Source organism: Achroia grisella, unplaced genomic scaffold, assembly GCF_030625045.1.
Source record: "Achroia grisella isolate CSIRO2021 unplaced genomic scaffold, CSIRO_AGI_Agris_v1 utg780, whole genome shotgun sequence".
NCBI classification, from domain to species: domain Eukaryota; kingdom Metazoa; phylum Arthropoda; class Insecta; order Lepidoptera; family Pyralidae; genus Achroia; species Achroia grisella.
Window position 1 is genome coordinate 8211811 of NW_026713020.1, and position 24167 is coordinate 8235977.

A 24167-nucleotide genomic window follows, 5' to 3' on the forward strand; every position below is an offset into this window, starting at 1 on the left:
TAAAGTTTTTACAATTATGTACAAATTTAAAAAGATGTGCCCATATCATTTTAAATTTATATGGATACCTACGTACTTACCTAGGTATCTATAGCAGAAAAGAAAATTTAATTTGTAGGTTAGATTATTATTATTAATGATTATAAATAGTTTGTATAAAATATGCTTTTATATTCAAAATTATTAACCTTATTTTTTCATTAGAATAGAATAGACTTTCTTTATTTTATTTTATTAAATGTCTATTAATAAAATTAAAATAAAAGAACAAGTGAACGCTGCAGTATATTTTGTAATTTTTGAACGCAATAAAAATTGTTTCAAATCAACCAACTAGTGTAACAACCCAATAAATTAAAATGTATCCCTCTAAAGGTATAAGCTATCTAATGTACTGACTTTTTAAATTGGTCGGATTAACAATATTCCGCTGCAACTTCATAGTAGTGTTTTATCGATAGAAATGATTTATGTTGCGGTCATTCGACCTTACTTGATCGCATTTTTTAAATTGAAATGATTTCATATTGCATCACAACTTCAACAGAAACAATTTCATATCGTGTTACATAATTAGCCCACAGATAATATTACATACTTATACATAATAATAACATATAGGTAGTCTATAAATTTAACGCAGGTGAGACTATGAGCATGTCTAAAGTATATGTCTACATGTCGCTAGTATACCAGTATACAGCCCGAGTATTTTATTCAGACGTAAATTTCGGTGACAATCATATTCTTTGTAAATCATAAACATAATTTTATTTACCTACATCTTATAGAACATATTCGCAAGTTCCATTATTTTACAGACGCTCAGCGCCATCTATTGACTGTCGCAGTAAGTTTATTACTTTAGTCTGCTTATGATAAGAAAAAATATAAACAATCAAAAACGAATGCAGTGTGCATTGGTTCTTGATTGTAATAAATAACATGAAGGTTTATCTATGGACTCATTTACATTTTACAATTTAATATATAAATTGAGGTCTATTTTATTTTGATAGTACGATTAATAAAAAGAAATTCATTTCTTTTATTAATTAAAAATTTATATTTAAGTTTAAATAATAAAAAAAATTTTTTTCTTACGTTCCGTTCCAAATACATATGGATAGCAATCTTATTTAGCGTTGAAAAGGAACGCGCGAGAGATGTCATAGCAAACGTCAGTCATGTCAAGTCTGACCTTCAATATAATTACTTGCTTACCTGAGTCTCGGACTGATTGCTAGGAATTCTTGCAATTTCAACCAAATTTTGCAATGTACAAGTGATTAACAATTTCTATTCAATGGTGTGACGTACAAACATTCATATCCTCGTGTTAAAATGACATCGAGGAGTAAGAATGCTGTACGCATTTACGAGTCGGAGATCGACAAAAATCGCGAGGATTCTAACTGGAAGAAGGTGATTGATTTGGCTCAGCTGTTGAAGGCCAGGTCTCCACAGCATGGTGAGTCACGTCCACCTCCAGGCCCGTAGCGTTATCTGTCTGTAAATAAAGTATTTTTTAGTTAAAACTTAAGTAATCTATGTCATTATGATAGTCTGAATTAAACTTCAAAATTACTCTATGTAATGTGTATATTAGATAATTAAATTTGTTACATTATAACTGAGTGTATTTTGAAATAAGTCGTTATTTAGTATCTTTTATTAGGATATAACTATAGTATCATAGAAAAGAAATGTTTTTTCATACAATTATATTACAGACTTTAGAAAAATAGTTAAAGAGAACATTATTCTAAACGTATATAAAATATGATCTAGTCTTTTTAATTATAATGTTGGTGGATGGTATTTCATTGACCAGTAAAAGTTTGGAACTTACATAGTTTATAAATACCTAAGGAAATAATTAATTAATATTGGGTAGCCAGAATACCAGCATTGTGACACTCCATCATGGCATATGCTGAAAGTAGACATATTTGATTCCATAATGATTAAAATTGCAAATAAAAATTATTTTTCTTGTATATTTTGTGTTGATACACATATATAATAATATAATATATATACATATAAACATACAGTGGGTTGCCAAATTAATAGGGACAGTCCCATTTTTTATCATTTTTGTTCTTCAAGTGGTCTTGACTACGTTTTTAAGTGGTAAAAGTTTTTTGCTGATATGTTTTTATGTTCACCTTGTCTCTATAACTCAAATTCAAAGTGAATTTCAAGTGCTGAGAGATTTGTTTATTTTGGAAATATATTTTAATGACGGGAGAGACACACAGTCGTTCACACGTGTAAAAGTGAAACACGTAAATTATTCTTTTAAACAGTTCTTTAGTGGTTTTGTGAAATAATCAATACCTGCAAGTAAGTAATATTTTACTATAATTAAAATTAAAGTATTTTGGAGCGGATTTTAGAACAATTTTAATTTATTTTTATATTTTCAGCTTTGGCTATGGGTCGAGGGGTAGATTTGACTCCGAGAAAAAAATCCGAGGTTAAAAACCCTTCTCCTACACACAAATCACTCTCAGAGGATGATAGCACAACTGGCCGGGATATCGAAATCTGCCGTCAATAAAATAAAAATAAATTTAGATCAAAATCAGCCACTTTCGCCCAAAAGAAAAGGCAAATGTGGCAGAAAACGTATCACAACAACACGTTCCGATAGGAAAATTCGAGATATCTGCTTGCAAAACAGAAAGAAAAGTGCTGGATTTTTAACTCAGATAGTACAGGAATCTGGAATACGTGTTTCAAAAAGAACTGTACAGCGAAGGTTGGCAGAGGAAGACCTGACAGGTCATCGTCCAGTTAAGAAACCCCGATTAACAGAGGCGATGAAAAAGAAAAGGCTTGCTTGGGCTCGTGAGCACCGCCTGAAAACTGTTGAAGACTGGAATAAGGTCAGTTCTATGTTTAATTTTATTTGTGTTATATAAAATCATATTTACAAAAATTATAAATAGTTTCTATATTTTTTAGGTATGTTTCTCAGACGAGTCAACTTTTGAAATTCTGGCCAACAAAAGTAACTTCGTGAGGCGGCGCCCAGGCGAGAAATTTCATCCTGATTGCATAGTGGAACGAATTAAACACCCTGTAAAAATAATGGTATGGTCTGTCATCAGCGCAAAAGGAGTTGGGCGCCTCTATATCGTCCAGGGAACCATGAGACAGGACCAATACAAGCAAGTATTAGAAACTCGCCTGTTGCCGCAACTTCAGGAATGGTTCCCGAATGGGGAGGAATTCGTGTTTATGCACGATTCAGCTCCATGTCATAAAGCGAGGAGTGTAACCAAATTTTTGGAAGACCACAACATTCCAGTTTTACCTTGGCCTGGCAATTCTCCTGATATGAATCCCATAGAAAACTTGTGGGAAATTACCAAGGCGGAAATTGCTAAGGAAATCATAACTACCAAAGTAAAACTAGTTGAAAAATTAATAAATGTATGGTTTCACAATCCCAAAATAAAAGAAAGTGCTAAACAGTGTATTGAAAGTAGGCCAAGGCGGATTCAAGCACTGATAGAAGCAAAAGGAAATGTGACAAAATACTAATAATTTCCCATCATCATTTTTATTATACTTGTTTATATTTTCTAGTTGTTCAAATATTAAATTATTATAGTCTAAATTCATTATAAGATATGTGTCTGATATTATTAAATATAATTATAGCCTAAAGTGACGTTTTTAATTAATTATAGACCAATGTTTTACAAAAAACGAATATTTCGTGACTGTCCCTATTAATTTGGCAACCCACTGTAATTTCTTTCTTTCTTCCTCTAGATGGATAGGCACCAGTATAATAATAATAAACAAAATTGTAAACTTAAAGTTAACAGTAATAAACTGTTAACTTTAAGTTTATATATTAACTAGCTTTTGTTCGCAGCTTCACTCACATAAATTTATCCCCTTAGGGGTGGAATTTATCAAAATTCTTTCTTATTCTAATGTCTCAGCCTAATCGGTTTAAAATTGACAAAGTTACATACAAACTTTCATCCCCCATTTTATCTCCTTGGGGGTAGAATTAATCAAAATCCTTTCTTAGCGGATGCCTACGTCATAACATCTACTTGCATGCCAAATTTCAGCCCGATCCGTCCAGTGGTTTGGGCTGTGCATTGAAAGATCACTATGTCAGTCAGTCATCTTTGAGTTATATATATTTAGATTGCAGTAACTGTATTCCTGTTAGTTTATATTAATTTTTTTTTTCTATCTGAATGTTAACAGTTTGTTGTGATGTAACATAGGCCTCCAAGTTTTTCAGTAGTACCCATTTCTTCGCTTGATTTCAACTTTTCCCACCACCATCACCAGTAAATCCTTCCTTTATAAATTGTCAATATTTCAATATGGAAAACTGCATTCACCTATTTCCTTACATGACTCAGACTTAATTTACAATGCTTGTAAAGTTATTATTGTCATACTATTAAACTCATTTTGTGTAAGTAAACTATAAATAGTTATTTCATAAACCTATTCCTAAAGACAAACACATAAATTATAGATTATACTAGCTGTACATGCGACTTCATCTGCATGGAATTTAACAAAAAAGTTTATTAGAGATTTTTTCTAAAATAAAAGTAGGCTAAGTTACTCATCAGCTACTTGCCAAAAAAATCCTGTCAAAATCGGTCCAGCATTTCAGAGATTAGTAGTAGTTTGTATTCATATGTTTCGATTTGTAAAATTACAAGGATTATTTAAAAGAGCAACACACACTCTTACTTGTTATACTGTAATTATTATAGAAAAGAACATCTATTCAAAAGAGTACACAAGTTTCTTGCTCATTCTTCTTGTGATGAATCTGCATTCCGAATGAGTGGTAGAATCAAAATATGACTATTCAAAAGTGCTTGTAATGAATTTATTTTAATAAACATTATTTCTATTTCTATTTTACATGCTATGCTATGCTGACTAAATTAGTATTATAATTACTTGCAGCTTTACATATATTACATCTGAATAAATATATTTCTAATATATTGATGCGAAAGTGTTAAAACAAATAGGCCAACCAGAACAGAAAAATGGTTTTGTCTGTGTGTTCTTGCTGATCTCTGAAACCGGTGTTGATTTTGACGGGATTGTTACTTGCAGATAGCTAATGTTATAGGAGCAGTTTTTGTAACTTAAGGTACTTTTATTTTAGAAATTCTTTATATTAACCTGCAACTTAAAATAATAATAATATAATAATAAAAGCCTTTATTTACTGTTAACATTACATTACAAATTTACAGCAGTAACTGCGGTCCTGATGGTCTACAATTTTTTTTTTCCACATCTGATTGTCAACAATCTGTCATGTGACATAGGGCTCCTTCAAGTATTTCCATAGGGTTCGGTCCCTTGCACTCCGAGTCCAAACTTTCCCTGCTACCTTCCTGATGTCATCTTCCCATCTTTTGGTCTGTCTGCCTCTGCTTCTTTTGTGTCCTCTTGGGTACCACTCTGTAATGTATCATGTTTACATGTTGTCCCGACTTTAGTCGGTACAGATTGCTCGATATAAATGAAATGAATAATACCTATTCACTCTTGACTTAAAAGACCATCAGTGTTATGAATAAATTAATAAACGGGAAGTCACATAGATTAGGTCATGATGCATTGTAATTATTATATGTATTGTATCCATATTGATAATATGTTTAAATCTATACATATAAATAAAATTGGAGTGTCTGTTTGTAATATTGAAATAACCGTTTTTTACTAAATGCATATAAATACGGTACATATACCAAAATAACATTTTTTACAATTTTAGTCTGTCTGTCTGTCTGGTTGTTCCGGCTAATCTCTGAAATAGCTGCTCCGATTTTGACGGTACTTTTTTGGCAGGTAGCTGACGTAATAAGGAGTAACTTAGGTTACTTTTATTTTAGAAAATAAATTTTACACACAAAAACACTTGCCCCCCCAAATTTTTTTAGTTACAGCTTCACATGTGATTCTTATGCATTAATGTATAATATACTAGTTGTGGCCGTGATTTCGTCTGCGTGGAATAGCATTTTATTTATTTACACAAATTAGTTTACAAATAAGACATTGATGATATCATTCTAACTTCAAAAATGATGAAATTCCATACAAACTTTCATCCCCTATTTTATTTTGCCCCTTGAGGGTACAATTTATAAAAACTTTAAATGTCATATTTATTTATATTTAAACAACAGCCTAAAAAATAAGTTTCAAGCTACTAACTTTAAAAATGGCAATACTTCCATTCAACTTTTTATCTCCCCTGTCAACCCCTTACAGCCCTTTTTTCGCATTTAATAGTAGCCTATGTCCTTTCTCAGGGTTTAGACTATTTGTGTACCAAGTTACATTTAAATCGGTTCAGTAGTTTTGGCATGAAAGCGCGACAGACAGACAGAGTTACTTTCGCATTAATAATCTTAGTAAGGATTGTGATACATACAATACAGACACAGACATACAATTTTCAGGCGGTCATGTACATATATGCTCATATTCGGATGTGATAATTACGATTAGAGATGTGTCAACTCGAGTTACTAACTCGAGTTGCGGTGAAGTCGAGTTAACTCGAGTTGATATCTGCCAACTCGAGTTTGAAGTATTCAACTTGTAAATGAATGAATCAAGTGAAAGAGCGAGAGCATGATTCTGTCATCGAACTGACAATGACATGAAATTTTCCGATCATTTCATATCATACAATTTTCACTCGTCACAAATGTTTCAATATTGATTTGAGGTCGTTATCATTTTTTCGCATATTCGTCCTGTTATGTTATCATTAAAATGATTATGCGTTCTATAAGTCCTTCCGCGGCTTTGAAGTACCATTTCTACTCGCCCTCTATGGTTCGGTGAAGCTTTCAAGGCTAGCTGCGGCCAAAAACATTAGAATTGTTCGAAAAAAAAACTGTTTATTCCAGGTAACTCGCGTCAACTAGAGTTACCTGAATTTCAACTCGAGTTAAATCGAGTTATGTTTATTACGAGTTAGCACATCTCTAATTACGATAACTGTGTGTGTATGTTGAATCATAGTATGGTAAACAAATATATTGAGTGTAAATTAATGTTGTTTATATTTTCTGATACTATGTCATCACTATAATAGGCATCTAAAAGACAGTGATAATACCTTATTAAATCATATCATATGTACTGAGCAAACCATATCACTCACTAAACGATTACTTGAATGACGAGCGTGCATGGCAATAGTTGTTCATGCACTGGATTTTCATTTAATGTTAGACATAGACACCTATATAAATATACATTATAAATATTCTGGCTTTTAAAAAAAATATTCAATTGAGTTGCCAGTTCTTCTCAATTGGATCTATATACTGAACTGAACGGTAGGGAAAAAAATAAAATTAGAATATAAAAATTTGACGTTCATAAGCGGCTAATATGTCCTACATGAATAAATGATTTTTTAATTTGAATTTAAATAAATAAATAATCATGGATAATTAACACAGCGCCATCTAGTCCCAAGCTAAGCAGAGCTTGTGTTATAGGTACTACAACTGGTATGAATGTATAGTATTTTTGTAGTAGTAAAATATTTGACGGCCTCAATGGTCTAGCTGTTTAACACGCCCCCTTACTTTCGAGGTCGCGGGTTCGATTCCTCGCACGGCACAAACATTTGTATTCATGAGTATGATTGTTTGTATCGGTCTGGGTATTTTCTATGTATAATAAGTAGGTATTTACGAAAAAAAATATCTATGTATTTGTATCAGTTATCTAGTACCCATAACACAAGCTTTAGTTAGCTTAACTTGGATCTAGATGGCGCTGTGTGAATTGTCCTGAGATTATTATTATAAAAAAATAGATACCTACATAATATAAACAAAATATATTATATTGTATATATATATTTTTTTATGATAATCTCAGAAACCTATTTTCTATATAGAAAACACCCAAACCGATACAAACAATCATAGTCATGAATACAAATGTTTGCGCCATGTGAGGAATCGAACCCACGACCATCGAAAATAAAAGAACCTGGAAGACCTAGGAACCTGTTAATATGTTTGTTCTTTGCATTAATTATAATTATATATCTATCCACAGAGAGTCTTGCCCACTTCCTCATCGGTGAAGGGAAACTCGAAGCTTATTTGGAGGAATGGCCTCCGTCGAAGGAGAATGTGGAGAGAGCGCAGCGGGAGCTGTCAGAAGCTCGAGGATACCTCACGTTGGCGACAGACGAGGCAGGCAAGCAGGCTGGAGTATGGTTGGATGCTCATCTTCTACTTGGAAAGCTGCACTACGCCTGCGGAGCTTATGACGAAGCTTTGAAGCAGTATAAACTGGTGGACCTGAATACGCTGAAGGAGAAGGAATTACCCGTGTGAGTATAATAAATAAGCTATGAGTATTTTTATGGGTGACTAGGTGTTCCCGTGACTTCGCCCTCGTGGAATTTAACTTTATTTATCTATTTCTAAAATAAAAGTATCCTAAGTTTTTTTTATTGGGTTGTTTGGGCTAATGCCAGATGTTTGTAGCACCTGTAGCCTAAGTTACGCCTTATTATATCAGCTACCTGCCAAAAAAAGTCCCGCCAAAATCGGTCCAGCCATTTCAGAGATTAGCCGGAACAAACAGACCGACAGGCAGACAGACATACACCAAATATATAGATAGACAATAATAGACATAGAGACTAAAATATCATTTTTTAGAATTTTTGTAAAAAATGTTATTTTGGTCTATGTACCGTATTTATATTCATATGCATGTAGTAAAAAACGGTTATTTCAATATTACAAACAGACACCCAAATTTTATGTATATGTATAGATAATGGAATGGTGCACCCGCCTGCGCCAACAGTTTACACTGGCGGGGCACCAGTGGAGGATGATAAGATGAGCATGAAGTCAGGTCAGTTAGCCCATCGTGATAAATTCACCTGGAATTTATAACGATGGTTTCTAAGGGGAACCGCGTGGAGGTCGACCTGATATGGTGCCCCTCCCCCCCGCTATGAGTATGTTTGTATTGATAACTACCTGTTCCCGCGATTTCACCCTTGTGCTTACTCTAGCCTACCAGACCTGGCCATGAGTTGCTATGGGTAAGGTTCTTGAATAATATTGCGACTATAAATTGAGATGTAAGCTATCCTATCTTTCAAGTTGGATCAAATTGCACACAATGTGCAAATCAAATTTGCAATCGGTTCAGTAGTTTAGGAGTCCATCGCGGACAAACAACGTGACACGTAATTTTTATATATAAAGTCATTCATACGCGTTAGATTTCTATAAAAAACATAGTCTATGTGTTTAAAAATTTTAATAATTTAAAATTCTTTAGGTGTCACAATTTTACAACTACATGTTGAAGATTCCTTTTAAGCATAAATATACGAGTATCTGTGCCAGGAGGCTCCATTCTTCCATAGCTTACATCAAACATTTGTAAAATGTTTCTAGTTTATTATGTATAGATTGTGGAATGAACTACCTGTCGAGGTTTTCTCGAGAGACTACAGCATGGGGTTTTTCAAGAAGGTATATTAAGGTTTCTTAAGGGTCGGCAACGCGCACGTAACACCCGGCGTCCATAGGCTACGGTAACCATTTACCATCAGATGGGCCGTATGATTGTTTGCCACCTAAATGGTATATAAAAAAAATGTATTATTCTGACGCATAAGCACCGGCGACCTCGGTGGTCTAGCAGACCGCTTTATCCGATGGTGGCAGGTTCGATTCCTCGCACGGCACAAACATTTGTATTCATGAGTATGATTGTTTGTATCAGTCTGGGCGTTTTCTATGTATAATATGTATGTATTTATGTAAAAAAATATCTATGTATTTGTATAAGTTATCTAGTCATAACACAAGCTTTAGCTAGCATAACTTAGATCTAGATGGCGCTGTGTGAATTGTTCTGAGAGTATTATATTATATTATTATTATTATAAGCTATATTACAGTAAATTGTCATCAAAATCCGTTCTGTAGTTTTTGCGTGAAAGAGTAACAAACATCCATACTCACAAACTTTCGCGTTTATTATATCATTATGATGTATCTATATGTAAACATCATCTGTAATAAAATTGTCACAATATATTTATAATACGTAATAAACGGAAGCAATGAGCACTGGAGTTATTAATTTCTTTGCTGTTGTACCATGGGACAAGGTTCAAGGTTGTGTGTATAATAATTATAATAACATTGATTAACATATATAAACATTGTATTTAATAGTTAATTCATTAACTGTCATTGAAAGTATTCATAGTAATATGCATAATAATCGCTACGATAATAAATAATAAACACTTTTATCAAATTGCAGAGATGTATTCGGTGCAATGGTTACACACAGAAAGAAAGTGATTCAATTTTTTTTTGTACTCTAATGCTGTTGGCCGCAGCTGGCCTTTACAGCTTCACCGGACTATAGGGGGCGAGTGCAGATGACACTCCAAACCAAGGAAGGACTTATGGAGCGGCTGAAGGCCAACTCCTGCCTGACGGATACGACTTTAGTCTGAGGGCACCGCTAGGAGTTCGAACCTCGGCTCAGGCCGTCGTGACATCGGTCCCCGTTTGAATTGGACGGGGGATCGATCGGAGGGGAATTATTCAACTACCGACCTCCGCATTTATAGACTGAAGTTATTGTAGTAGGGAGAGAAGCGGGGGTAACGGATATCTTATGACAAACAACTTAGTCCGGTCTATAAATACTAGATGGCGCTATTTACAATATTTGTAATAATCCTTAACTTTAATACTTCATTATGTTAAATCTAAATATATATAACTCAAAGGTGACTGACGTAGTGATCTATCAACGCACAGCCCAAACCACTGGACGGATCGGGCTGAAATTTGGCTTGCAGGTAGATGTTATGACGTTGGTATCCGATAAGAAAGGATTTTGATTAATTTTACACCCATTGTCAATTTTAAACTGATCGGGCTGAGACTTCGCATGCATGAAGGTACTATGACGTAGGCATCCCCTAAGAAAGAATTTTGATAAATTCCACCCCCAAGGGGATAAATTAACGCGAGCGAAGCTGAGGGCATAAACTAGTATTAAATAACAGTGATTTGTTCAATATAGGCCGAATATAATTAAATTAACAATGAAAATAGCCATTGTACTGAACTTGCGCTGTCATATATATTTGTACGTGTGCAGGCGGAGTCTACGTATAATGGCGGAGTCCTACGCGATTAAAGGGCTGTGCCTGGAGCAGAACGCGGTGCCGGGCTCCACCAGCCGGTTCAAACAGGCTGAGAGAGAGACAGAAATGGTGAGATCCTGAGGTGTAACATGCATTTGCATTTCATGCACACACATACATTCACATACGCAGACATACACACAAACATACATATAAAACCATGCACAACGTATGCCTCTTACTTGTTATACTGTAATTATTTATATAAAAAAAAACATCTATTCAAAAGAGCAACACACAAGTTTCTTGCTCATTCTTCTTGTGATGAATCTGCGTTCCGAATTAGTGGTAGAATCAAAATATGACTATACAAAAGTGTTTGTAATGGGTTTATTTGAATAAAGATTATTTCTATTTCTATTTTATGTATATATAAGACAATTTATCTATTAATAGGTCTCTCGACAAAGTAAAGCATGCGTTGCTCTGTAAAACAAAGTAATATTATTTAAACTTTTACAATTTTTGATACAAACAAATTACAAATTATAAACGAGTTATCGTAATGTAACAAACATTATCTGTAAAACAAAGAAACTACATTTAATATTTGCCAGCTACCCACCCCGGCTTCGCCCGGGTATACATGTATTATACATATAAACCATCCTCTTGAATCACTCTATCTATTAAAGAAAACCGCTTCAAAATTCGTTGCGTAGTTTTAAACATTTAAGCATACATAGGGACGGACAGACAGCGACAGCGACTTTGTTTTATACTATGTAATGATTCGTTGATCTTTTTCCACTAAAACACTTTTATTTTCTAACACTGTCATTCACTATCGCAGTTTCACAATCCACCATATTTTTGTTAGTCTTTAACAATTTGCGCCATCTGTTGGAAGTCAATGAGAGAGTAATTGAGGTTCAATAACGCACGTAAAGACAAAGTGTAAATGGATACTAAGTAAGTATTCCTTTATATATATATACTCTTTTTAAATTTAAATAGTTAATGCTCAAGATTCTACCTCTGGTTTACTTTAATAAAATCCATTATTTATATTATTAACCGGGTCTTAACACGAATAATTTTATAGCAAATAAAGGTATTTGCCTATCTCGACGTTTCGATTAGGTTGCACTAGCCGTGGTCACGAGCTGACCACGATGTCATTTCGATTCAGCGACAGCGATGTCAATGTGACGGATGTCAAGACAGGTGACAGCAGTTTTTTATCTAACATTAAAAGATTGTTCAACGAAAGTTCGCGACACACGCTGCTCCAGTCGACTCGTGACCACGGCTACAGCAACCTAGTCGAAACGTTACTTGTAATTTATTAAATTATTCGTGTTAAGACCCGGGTAATAATTCCAGTAAACAGCGCTCAGATAATACGTATGGTAGGTGTGCAGTAACCGTGTGCGTGCGCAGGTGCGCAGCTTCGAGGTGTCGTCGGAGTTGACGCTGCTGTACCTGCAGCGCGCGTCGGCCGCGTCGCCGCCGCTGGATGCAGCGATGCAGCGCGCGCCGCTGCTGCACGTGCGCGCCGGGCGACTGCAGGACGCCGTGCACAGGTCCCGCACACACACACACTAGACAATTATACAAAGTCCCACCCACACATCTGACAAGGGGTCAGAGACTAGTAATGTTCGGTAAATTCAAGCCTGCTCCAATAGAGTCATTTTCGTGGTAATTTCATATTCGCACTGAGCGGTTCGCGTTGTCATTTCTAATACGCACTGCCAAAGCGTACAACCGTTAGCATCTCCGCTCTGCGTCCATATAACGCCCACACATATCATATTTCCTTCAGTACACCCAAATACTCACAAGCAAGTATCAGTCCACACTGAAGCAACGTGTACTCAATAAACCAAGTTGGAAAGCTTATCATCATAGCAACCAGATTGTGTGGGTCACAGCATCACTTATACATCTTTATGATCCTTTGAGCCGGATACTGAGAGTGGAACACACCTCCAGTTTTATGTTCCCAGAGAAAACACCTACCGATTCTTCACGCCTATGGTGGATAGATTACTTCTGGGTAAGCGCGCAATATCGTAGATCTGTCACTGATCAATGTGGTGTGTGCGCAGGTACCGCGAGATGCTGACGGCGGTGGAGTCCCCCGCCACGCAGGGGCTGCGGCTGTCGCTGGCGCGGCAGCTCGCTGAGGTCCTCATGAGGGGAGGCACCGGACAGGTACCACCACTCTATACTTAGTTAGGCCGGCAACTCCCCTTGTGTTGCGGGTGCTCATGGGCGGCAGTAATCACCTACCATCAGGTGAGCCGCATGCTCGTTTGTCCCCTGTGTAATGTCGGGGGAAGTGTAGATAATTGTAGAAATAATGAAAATGGGGAAATTAGCAACCAATCTTATCTTTTAGGTATACAAGCCACCAGAAAAGGTACCGACACCGCAGCCAGGGACGTTATCCAGGCGGAAGGAGGAGCACGTCTCCGAGGGGCCGTGGAAACCGAAGAAGTATGCCAGCATAAACCAGGTTAGCTTAAATACTTTCTATAATACAAACATGGTAATTTTAAATAGCTCCCCTTATACGTACGCTCTTTTAGGGGTAAATTGGCTTTCACGAAAGAAAGAGTTTGTATTTGAATGTATACAAAGAGAACGAGAAAAACCGCACGCAATGCCAGCTCGCGCATTGCCGTGTACAACAATTTGTCAGGTTAACCTCCACGCGATTCCGACTGGATGTGCTAACTGACCTGACCTTATGCTCATCTTAACATCTTCCACTGGTGCCCCGTCAGCGTAAACCGTCAGCGCAGGCGGGTGTACCGATACAAACAATCATAGTCATGAATTTGTAGAAATAATGAAACTGTCGGGGGACGTGTAAATAATTGTAGAAATAATGAAATTGTCGGGGGAAGTGTAGATAATTGTAGAAATAATGAAACTGTAGGGGGACGTGTAGATAATTGTAGAAATAATGAACTGTCGGGGGAAGTGTTATTTGCACTAATTGTAGAAATAATGAACTGTCGGGGGAACTGTTATCTACACTAATTGTAGAAATAATGAAACTATCGATATAAATATCGATAAAATAATGAAAATGAATAGAAATAATGAAAATTCGGGGGAAGTGTAGATATTTGTAGAAATAATGAAACAGTCGGGGGAAGTGTAGAGGTGGATGGAGGTATGAGTGCGCGGCGTGGGTTGCAGTTCGTGCCGAGCAACGCGTACGAGGAGGTGGTGCTGGTGCTGCTGGTGGGCGAGGCGATGGCGGTGCGCGGCGCGGTGTTGTCGCAGAGCGCGGAGTTCGAGGCGGCGCGCGCGCACGCGCTGCGCGCCGCCGTCGCCCTCGTCGACCTCCTCGCGGTCGCCGCCACGCGCTGGGGGCAGCTCTGTCTCGTGCTAGAGGTGAGCGTATTTTATTTTTGTATCATTGCTTCATTTTACACGTAACATTCATCTAATTTGGATTAATAAATGATTAGATTTTATGGTTACAGAAACAAATGCTGATTTGACTTGATTTCAGTTATGCTGTTTTGACGCTATTACTTTATACGAACCATACGATTCTAACATTTTTATTTCACCTGCTCTTCTCATCTTCTTCAATATATGTTTTAACCAAGTTATCTCCATAGAGAATGGGGTGAAGTAATTGTTAGGTTTATACTATAAAGACTACTTGTTAATTATAAGTATGTGTATTTTGTAGTAATTTTATGAGAGTTGCGAGTCCGACGCAGTAGCCAATAATAATTTTTAATGTATGCTAAATAATTTATTAATGTTTCTGTGTTATCTAATATTCGCTACAATGAGTAGCTGCATATGAGTGGAATGTATATTCAGCGACTGAATTGCGTAGATCACAGTTTTCCGCACTTTATTATTTGCCTTCGGACGACCTGACGACGACAAATTGACTGTACATTTGTACCCTATTAGTCACGTTCCTTTTATATATCTGTAGCCTATTAGTTTGTGGTCGCCCCAAACTAATAGACTACAGATGTATAATCTGTAGCCTATTAGTTACATTTGAGTAATCTGGCGACGATAAATCGACTGTATATCTAGTCTATTAGTCATGTTCATGTGACATTACTTCGACAAACCGACTGTACTATATATTTGCACCAAATTAGTCGCTTTTGTGCTACCTAACGACGACAAATTGACTGTATATCTGCATCCTATTAGTCGCTTTCGTGATACCCAACGACGACAACTCGACTGTATATCTGCAGCCTATTAGTCGCATTCGTGCTACCCAACGATGACAAACCGACTGTATACCTGCAGCTTATGATGTAACACAGTTATAGACAATAAATGCTTATCTTATCTTATTATTCGGATTGACGGCAAAAAACCGAATGTATATCTGCAGCCTATAAAAATGCTTATTATAATTGTTGCAGTCGCTGGAGCGTGCAATGAAGTTCTCGTTCGGATGCGCGCACGTGTGGCGGCAGCGCGCGCTGGCCACCGCCGCCGCCGCGCCCGCGCCCCCCGCCCCCGCCGCGCCCGCCGCCCCCGCGCACCCCGCCGCCGCGCCGCACTCCCCGCACGCGCCCGGTAACCTATCACTACACTTCACGTCACTTTGACGGCCTCGGTGGTCTATGGGCAGGGTACATAGCTCTTAGGACAAGTGGCCGTTGGGGCAAGAAAGTCCTCGAGTGGCGACCGCGGACCGGAAGACGCAGCATGGGAAGGCCTCCAGCAAGGTGGACCGACGATATGGTCAAGATCGGTGGAAGGCATTGGATGCGAGCAGCGCAGAACCGATCGTCGTGGAGATCTTTGGGGGAGGCCTATGTCTAGTAGTGGAAGTTTTCTGGGCGATAATGATAATGATGATGATGGACGTCTTCCGGGCTGAGATGATGATGGTATTTATCATCGGAAGTGGTATGCTAAACCACTGGAACAACGAGGTCGTCAAATTGGTCATTACAAGATGTCAACTATTATTATTTTTATGGTGGTAGGTGGCGCTGCATGGGCGGCGGCAGTACGCGCGCTGGCAGTGGTCCGCCGCGCGGCGCCGCTCGTGCCGGCCGACGCGCCGCTGCGGCTCGTGGCCGCCGACACCTGCTACCAGCCGACGCGCCGCTGCGGCTCGTGGCCGCCCACACCTGCTACCACATGGGCTGGGTGAGTCGTGGCCGCCGACACCGTTCTGGGCTCGTTCTCTGCGCTGGCATGGGCTGGGTGGTTGGTCCGCCGCGCGGCGCCGCTCGTGCCGGCCGACGCGCCGCTGCGGCTCGTGGCCGCCGACACCTGCTACCACATGGGCTGGGTGAGTACGTTCTCTCGTTCTCTGCGCTGGCAGTGGTCCGCCGCGCGGCGCCGCTCGTGCCGGCCGACGCGCCGCTGCGGCTCGTGGCCGCCGACACCTGCTACCACATGGGCTGGGTGAGTACGTTCTCTCGTTCTCTGCGCTGGCAGTGGTCCGCCGGCCGACGCGACCTCTTACCGAATGCGCTAGTCGAATTACAGTTACATCGTGGCAGCCTGCTTCAGCTACAGCAGTTCGACGATGAATCTGATTGCTAACGGTTTTCTATCTGATAGTTTCAAGAAGAGTTTTATTAATTTTAGAAAGAGTAAACTTGTGTATTTTCTTCGTAGAGTAATTTAATGCTTTCGTTGATATTTTATTATAATACTTTACTGATAAATGCTACATCAGAATAGCAGAGACTCTGTGCTATGCAGTTTTGAATTCTGTTCTATTTATTAAAATTGTCGCTAGCTCGCTAAGGAAATAAATTTTGTTTATAGTTCGATGACTAGGGTATCATATAAAAGAGGATTTTGCCTTGTTGATGATTCGTGATGATAGATACACATTTATAGATTTTTCAAACTAACTTGTTGGTGATCTTAGCTATAATCGCTGTATTGTTGTAGATAGAAGACGGGATAGAGCTGGCAGAAGCGGCATTAGCGATAGAAGAAGAACAGGAGGGGCCAATGCTGGCGCGCTGCTGTTTATACTGCGGCATCGGACACCAAATGAAGGCTCAGGTATTAATCTTTGCGTTGAGACTTTTTCTGTATTTCATCCAAATTATATTGAAAGTAATATAAAAAGAAAATTCCAGTGTATTGTTAAAAAAATGTAGGTGTTGTGATTAACAGAAAACAAATTGCCGCATCGAGAAAGAAGCCGCTAATACGACGAGTCTGAAGCTTCTGCAGCGGGCGGTACAACTAGATGACAATGACCACTTAGCATTTTACTACCTCGCGCTACAGTACATGTATCTCGGCATGCTCAACGATGCCATGGTAAGATCGATTTTACTAAAGCATTTGATATTGTTCATCATGAAAAATTTCTTCAATAAAGTTTTAATTTCAATTATTTTATCGTAGTTTTAGGAGGTTAAGTAACCTCTTTAAGTAATTATAATATTTTTAAGAGGTTACTAAATTTAATATTTTTCAGATTTCGAATATAGAATAATTATTAGGCGTTTCACTAGGTATACATATAGGTCCTTTGCTCTTCCTTCATCTTCCGCAGCAACTAGCAGCGGAACATGAAGGGTGTATGAATGAATGAATGTGTGTAGGGGTCCTGCTATGTGTGATACAAATGTGTGTGTGTGTGTGTGTCTGGCGGCGGCGCTGTGGGCGCGGGCGTGCGCGGGGCGGCGGGGGGCGCGGGCGCTGTGTGTGATGCGACTGTGTGTGTGTGTGTGTGTGTGCAGGACGCGACGCGCGCGTGCCTGGCGGCGCGGGCGGAGTGCGGCGGCGCGCTGCGGCTGGCGGCGGCGCTGTGGGCGCGGGCGACTGTGTGTGTGTGTGTGTGTGCGCGGGGCGGCGCGGGGCGCGGGCGCTGTGTGTGTGCGACTGTGTGTGTGTGTGTGTGTGTGCAGGACGCGACGCGCGCGCGCGGCGCCTGCGGCGGCGCGCGGCGGCGCGGGCGGACTGTGTGTGTGTGTGTGTGTGTGCAGGACGCGACGCGCGCGGCGGCGCGCTGCGGCTGGCGGCGGCGCTGTGGGCGCGGGCGTGCGCGGGGCGGCGGGGGGCGCGGGCGCTGTGTGTGATGCGACTGTGTGTGTGTGTGTGTGTGTGTGTGTGTGCCGGACGAGTCGCGCGCGTGCCTGGCGGCTCGGGCGGAGTTCGGCGGCGCGCTGCGGACTGTGTGTGTGTGTGTGTGTGTGTGCTGGCGGCGGCGCTGTGGGCGCGGGCGTGCGCGGGGCGGCGGGGGGCGCGGGCGCTGTGTGTGATGCGACTGTGTGTGTGTGTGTGTGTGTGTGTGTGTGCAGGACGCGACGCGCGCGTGCCTGGCGGCGCGGGCGGAGTGCGGCGGCGCGCTGCGGCTGGCGGCGGCGCTGTGTGCAGGTGGAGCGGCTGCGCGGGCAGCACGCGTGCACTGTGTGTGTGTGTGTGTGTGTGCAGGGTGGAGCGGGCACCAGCGGGCGGCACGCGAGGACTGTGTGTGTGTGTGTGTGTGTGCAGGACGCGACGCGCGCGGCTGGCGGCGGCGCTGTGGGCGCGGGCGTGCGCGGGGCGGCGGGGGGCGCGGGCGCTGTGTGTGATGCGACTGTGTGTGTGTGTGTGTGTGTGTGCAGGACGCGACGCGCGCGTGCCTGGCGGCGCGGGCGGAGTGCGGCGGCGCGCTGCGGCTGGCGGCGGCGCTGTGGGCGCGGGCGTGCGCGGGGCGGCGGGGGGCGCGGGCGCTGTGTGTGATGCGACTGTGTGTGTGTGTGTGTGTGTGTGCAGGACGCGACGCGCGCGTGCCTGGCGGCGCGGGCGGAGTGCGGCGGCGCGCTGCGGCTGGCGGCGGCGCTGTGGGCGCGGGCGTGCGCGGGGCGGCGGGGGGCGCGGGCGCTGTGTGTGATGCGACTGTGTGTGTGTGTGTGTGTGTGCAGGACGCGACGCGCGCGTGCCTGGCGGCGCGGGCGGAGTGCGGCGGCGCGCTGCGGCTGGCGGCGGCGCTGTGGGCGCGGGCGTGCGCGGGGCGGCGGGGGGCGCGGGCGCTGTGTGTGATGCGACTGTGTGTGTGTGTGTGTGTGTGCAGGACGCGACGCGCGCGTGCCTGGCGGCGCGGGCGGAGTGCGGCGGCGCGCTGCGGCTGGCGGCGGCGCTGTGGGCGCGGGCGTGCGCGGGGCGGCGGGGGGCGCGGGCGCTGTGTGTGATGCGACTGTGTGTGTGTGTGTGTGTGTGTGTGCAGGACGCGACGCGCGCGTGCCTGGCGGCGCGGGCGGAGTGCGGCGGCGCGCTGCGGCTGGCGGCGGCGCTGTGGGCGCGGGCGTGCGCGGGGCGGCGGGGGGCGCGGGCGCTGCAGGCGGCGCGGCTGGCGCGGCTGCACCACCCCTCCGCCGAGTGGCCGCTGTGGGCGCTGGCCGCGCTGCAGCTCGTCTGGGAGAGCGGCGAGGTACGTGCCCGACCGCGATCTATTGTCAACGTATAAGTTTGTTAGTTTACATAGATCTTTTGGTACACAAACTACATACTGCTTTTTTTTTTTAATTTAATTAACACAATATAAACTTATTTAATAATTTACTACATATTATACTTAAAGTATATAATGAGAAAAATAATCTTATTTTATTTATTATGAAAGACGCGGCTTCTGTATATACATCAGCATCTTGAACCTTACCTAAAAATAAATTTAATAATTGCATTGCACGCATAGTGGGCAATTATTATTGTGGTTTGTACGTACCGCTGCAATTGCAAACAGTCAGACACGACGACCGGTGACATTTCTCATGTAATTCGGTGGAATATTAAATCCTATACGTTCTACAACTGCGGGATTATCTAGATGGCGCTGTATTAAAAGTAGACGACGATATTGATCCGTTTTGTTAAATATATGTGTAGAAATGTGATTTCTAGAAATAAACCCCTTTTTAGTTCTACAATCCAATATAACTGGTTGTTTTATTTATTTATCACCAGAGGACGTTGTGGTAGTCCAATGTTTAGTGTTGGGTTGTACAGTCACTATACGTCCTCTGAATCTCTTTGTGCATGCCGTTATTTTGTAGATTGTATATCTGCCTCCCAAATACCTCCAAATCTATCAGTTGTTAAACGAAGTTGCTCGTATTTGGTATTACAGGCTGCTCTAGCGACAGGAAAGGAATTATTAACATTACTGAACAACTTCGAAGAGACTGACTTAGAACAGAACGGATACACGGAGCTGGACGCGCTATCTGACGATATACACGACGACACGCACAGTACAAGAGATGCCGGTATGACTATAATATTAATTTATTATTCAATTATGAAGTCGAGAGTCTATTAGGCTGGATTATTACATTTCGGTGTTGTCATGAATATAATGGTATCATATTAAGTTATATCATATTTTCAAGAGGATAAAAATTTTAATTTTTTTCCGATTTCGAATATAGAATTATTATTAGGCGTTCCACAAGGTTTACATATAGGTCCTTAGCTCTTTCTTCATGCTGGCTGTATTATTAAATTTCGGTATTCTCGTGAATATAGTGGTATCACCTATACACATACAGAAATCTAATGTTAAACTGTCTTTTTTTTATCAATGCCAATGAGGAATCGTACATCCGTCTGCGCTAACGGTTTACGCTGGCGGGGTACCAGTGGATGATGATAAGATGAGCACGAGGTCAGGTCAGTTAGTCCATCGTGGCAAATTCATCAAGAATTTATCACGATGGTTTCCATGGCAACCTGATTTGGTACACTGCTAGCAATAAGATCATCCATATTACTAACAGTGTTCTTTCCCCCTAATGCCAATCTGTCGTCTTCTACTTGTTTTCCCGATATGGTCACGGTCGGTGTTGTGTGCAGCGTCGCTGCGGGCGTCGTCTGCGGGCGTGGTGCGGGCCGAGCGCGCGCTGTCGGACGCCGCGTCATCAGCGTCCGCCCCGCGCCCCGCGCCCCGCGCGCCCCGCCGCGCACACGCCTGGCTGCTGCTCGCAGACCTCTGTCTCAGGTACGGTGCGGCGTGGCCGGGGTCATCGTTTTCGCCGGCGAGGACAGTGTCGTGTGTTATTAAGAAATCAGGAGAAGTTTACTTACGAGGATCGTTAGAATCTAAATGCACAGTGACCGTGCTGATTTCAGTGGGACTAAGATTTGGTGGAATTGAAGTAACGACCGGACACTTTCTTCACGAAGTAATGCATATGATAATGTTTGAGGTCAGTGTGGAGATAATGGTAATAATAATAATCTAGAATAATTTACACAAAGTCATTTTCATCCATCTAAACAAAGCTTGCATTATGGCACTAATGGGCACTAATGCACTCTGGACCACTCAGGCCTTTGGGTTTTTAAAGTGTTTCATCCCGTAATAGTGTAGTGTGTAACTGGCCGCTTGTTGCAGGCTGGACCGCGTGAGTGCGGCGTCGGGCTGCGTGGCGGAGGCTGCAGCGCTCGCGCCGCACAGCCATCTCGTGCTCTACACGGTAAGTACCATATATTCAGAGATACTATTTTACGAGTCTGTTCTCTGTATGCGTGCGTGCGTGCGTGCGTGGGTGCGTGCGTGCGTGCGCGCGTTCGTGTTGGTGTGAGCGAGCGTGGTTGCGAACTAACGTGTGGCGTCGTGTCCCGCAGCGCGGGCTGGTGCAGGCGGCGGACGGCGCGTGGGGCGCCGCCCGGCAGAGCTTCCAGGACGCGCTCGCGCTGCATCCCACGCACCTCGACAGCATCGTGCAGCTCGGTAAGTATTATACGCGTCACATTGCTATATCTTCGTACGTACAATTACGAGGGTTGCACCAGTAGATTCTTATAACCTGTAGAACAGTTTTGTTTATTCAACATAACTTGTATTAGTTACTGACAGATTTTAATGTGAGAGAAATTCATTTCTTTTTTTTTTACATGATCGTGTTATTAGATTAAGTATAATCCATTACGCTATAGCAAGCTGAATATTTTTTATCCTCAATATATGAGTTTAATTATTATTTGATAGTAATTTGAATCGGCCGGAAATGACTAAATATTTTTATATATTTGCGACGGTGCTGCTTTCCAATTCATTCTTGTAATCGCAACCGACTTTCGCTGGCCTAGGTTTCCGGTCCGAAACTTTTTATACGATTGAGTTAGGTGTAGAGTTAGGTGTTCTCGATTAGTCGTCGGCTCGCGGGCCACGAGCGAGCGAGCGCGGTACGAGGTGAGGGTATGCGCAGGCGCGGCGTACTACGCGCTGGGCTGGCTGCGGCTGGCCGAGAAGGCGCTGCGGGAGGCGGCGGCGCTGGAGCCCGCGCGGGCCGACACCTGGCGGCGCCTGGCGCTGGTGCTGGCCGCGCTCGGGGAGCCCGCCGCCGCCGCCGACGCCGCCGCCGCCGCGCTCGCGCTGCACCCGCGCGCGCCCGCGCTCCCTCTACCGCCCTGACTCCGCCCCACACGTGGCGGCGCCTGGCGCTGGTGCTGGCCGCGCTCGGGGAGCCCGCCGCCGCCGCCGACGCCGCCGCCGCCGCGCTCGCGCTGCACCCGCGCGCGCCCGCGCTCCCTCTACCGCCCTGACTCCGCCCCACACGTGGCGGCGCTCGGCTGATCACACCGGTAACCCGCACCGACGTCCGGTACTTTCCACCTGCTGTACTGTGCCGCCCTGACTCCACCCGACACGTAGCGGGCGTTCCGCTTAGCCCGTACTCAGATCACCATCGCCCAGTACTTTTAACCTGCGTTACCGTACCGCCCTAACTCCACCCGACACGTGGCGATCTGACGTCGGTCTATCGGCGCTTAGCTCACTCCTCCCACATTACCATCGCCAGGTACTTTCCACCGTACCATGCCGTCTTAACTCCACCGGATACGTGGCGGGTGGTGTCGATGTGACGACGCTCAACCTACTTCTCCCATATCACCATCGCCCGGTACTTTCCACATACCATACCAAACCGCCCTAACTCCACTAGATAGTGGCGGGCTGATCCCGGTGTGCTCGGCTGATTACGGCAGTAACCCACACCACCATCACCCAGTACTTTCCACCATACCGTGCGGCCCTAACTCCGCCCGACACGTGGCAGCCTGGCCTAACAGCGCTCGGCTCACTGCTCCCACATCACCATCGCATAGTAGTTTCCACCTGCCATACTATGCCAACCTAACTTCGTCCGACACGTAGCGGCTCTCAACTCACTCCGCCAATACCAACACCACCATCACCCGGTACTTTCCACCTGCCAAACCACTCTCCGATCAAACCCCCATCCAATTCAAACAGGAATCTAATTTCAACAACCTGAGCCAAGATTTAAACTCCTACCGGTGCCCTTAGTATAAAGTCGTATTCGTCAGGCGGGAGTTGACTTTCAACCGCTTCATATATCCTTCTGCATGTTTAACGTGACGTCTACACTCGCCTATCGTCCAGTGCAACTGCCAAGGCCAGCTGCAGCAAACAGCATTAGACTAGTCCGAAAAAATACACACCATGTATAACATATCCACATGTATATATACTTTATATATTCAAATTAAACATAATATAATAATAATAATAATCTCAGGACAATTTACACAGAGCCATCTAGACCCAAGTTAAGCTAGCTAGAGTTTGTGTTATGGGTACTAGATAACTGATACATATACATAGATATTTTTTTTTGTAAATACTTACATATTATGTATAGAAAACACCCAGACCGATACAAACAATCATACTCATGAATACAAATGTTTGTGCCGTGCGAGGAATCGAACCCGCGACCATCGGTAGTAAAGCGGTGTGCTTGAGGTCGTCGATATATAATATGATATGAAACAATACGAATCTTGGTCATTTCCAAGTCAATAGTTATTCATTTTGTAATTCGATCCCGACCTGTCAGAAACGCAAGCCGGACTGTAGTCTCCCTTGCTAGTCCTTATCAGATGAATTTTTAATTAATGATGCTAAAGTTATTAGTTTTTATATTGAAGATTTTGGGCTATTGTCAAGGCTTTA

The 24167-nt window shown here is 42.6% G+C and overlaps 1 protein-coding gene across 1 annotated transcript; it reads left to right on the forward strand.

Moving 5' to 3' along the window:
* Nucleotides 1–1230: 1230 nt before the first annotated feature.
* On the forward strand, nucleotides 1231–22601 carry LOC131851053 (tetratricopeptide repeat protein 7B). The gene is made up of 17 exons (XM_059201475.1): nucleotides 1231–1471; nucleotides 8116–8395; nucleotides 11221–11335; nucleotides 12650–12792; nucleotides 13321–13426; nucleotides 13614–13730; nucleotides 14423–14620; nucleotides 15637–15714; nucleotides 16179–16336; nucleotides 17134–17251; nucleotides 17366–17515; nucleotides 19410–19613; nucleotides 20313–20451; nucleotides 21038–21182; nucleotides 21579–21660; nucleotides 21812–21917; nucleotides 22396–22601. Exons 1-17 carry the CDS (start codon nucleotides 1345–1347, stop codon nucleotides 22599–22601), a joined length of 2472 nt encoding a protein of 823 aa, XP_059057458.1. The 5' UTR covers nucleotides 1231–1344.
* Nucleotides 22602–24167: the final 1566 nt, after the last annotated feature.

Coding starts and splice junctions, on each gene's coding strand:
- LOC131851053 (XM_059201475.1), top strand. CDS start 1,345: ATGACATCGAGGAGTAAGAATGCTGTACGCATTTACGAGTCGGAGATC. Junction 8,396..11,220: donor AAGGAGAAGGAATTACCCGT/GTGAGTATAATA, acceptor GTACGTGTGCAG/GCGGAGTCTACGTATAATGG. Junction 11,336..12,649: donor CTGAGAGAGAGACAGAAATG/GTGAGATCCTGA, acceptor GTGCGTGCGCAG/GTGCGCAGCTTCGAGGTGTC.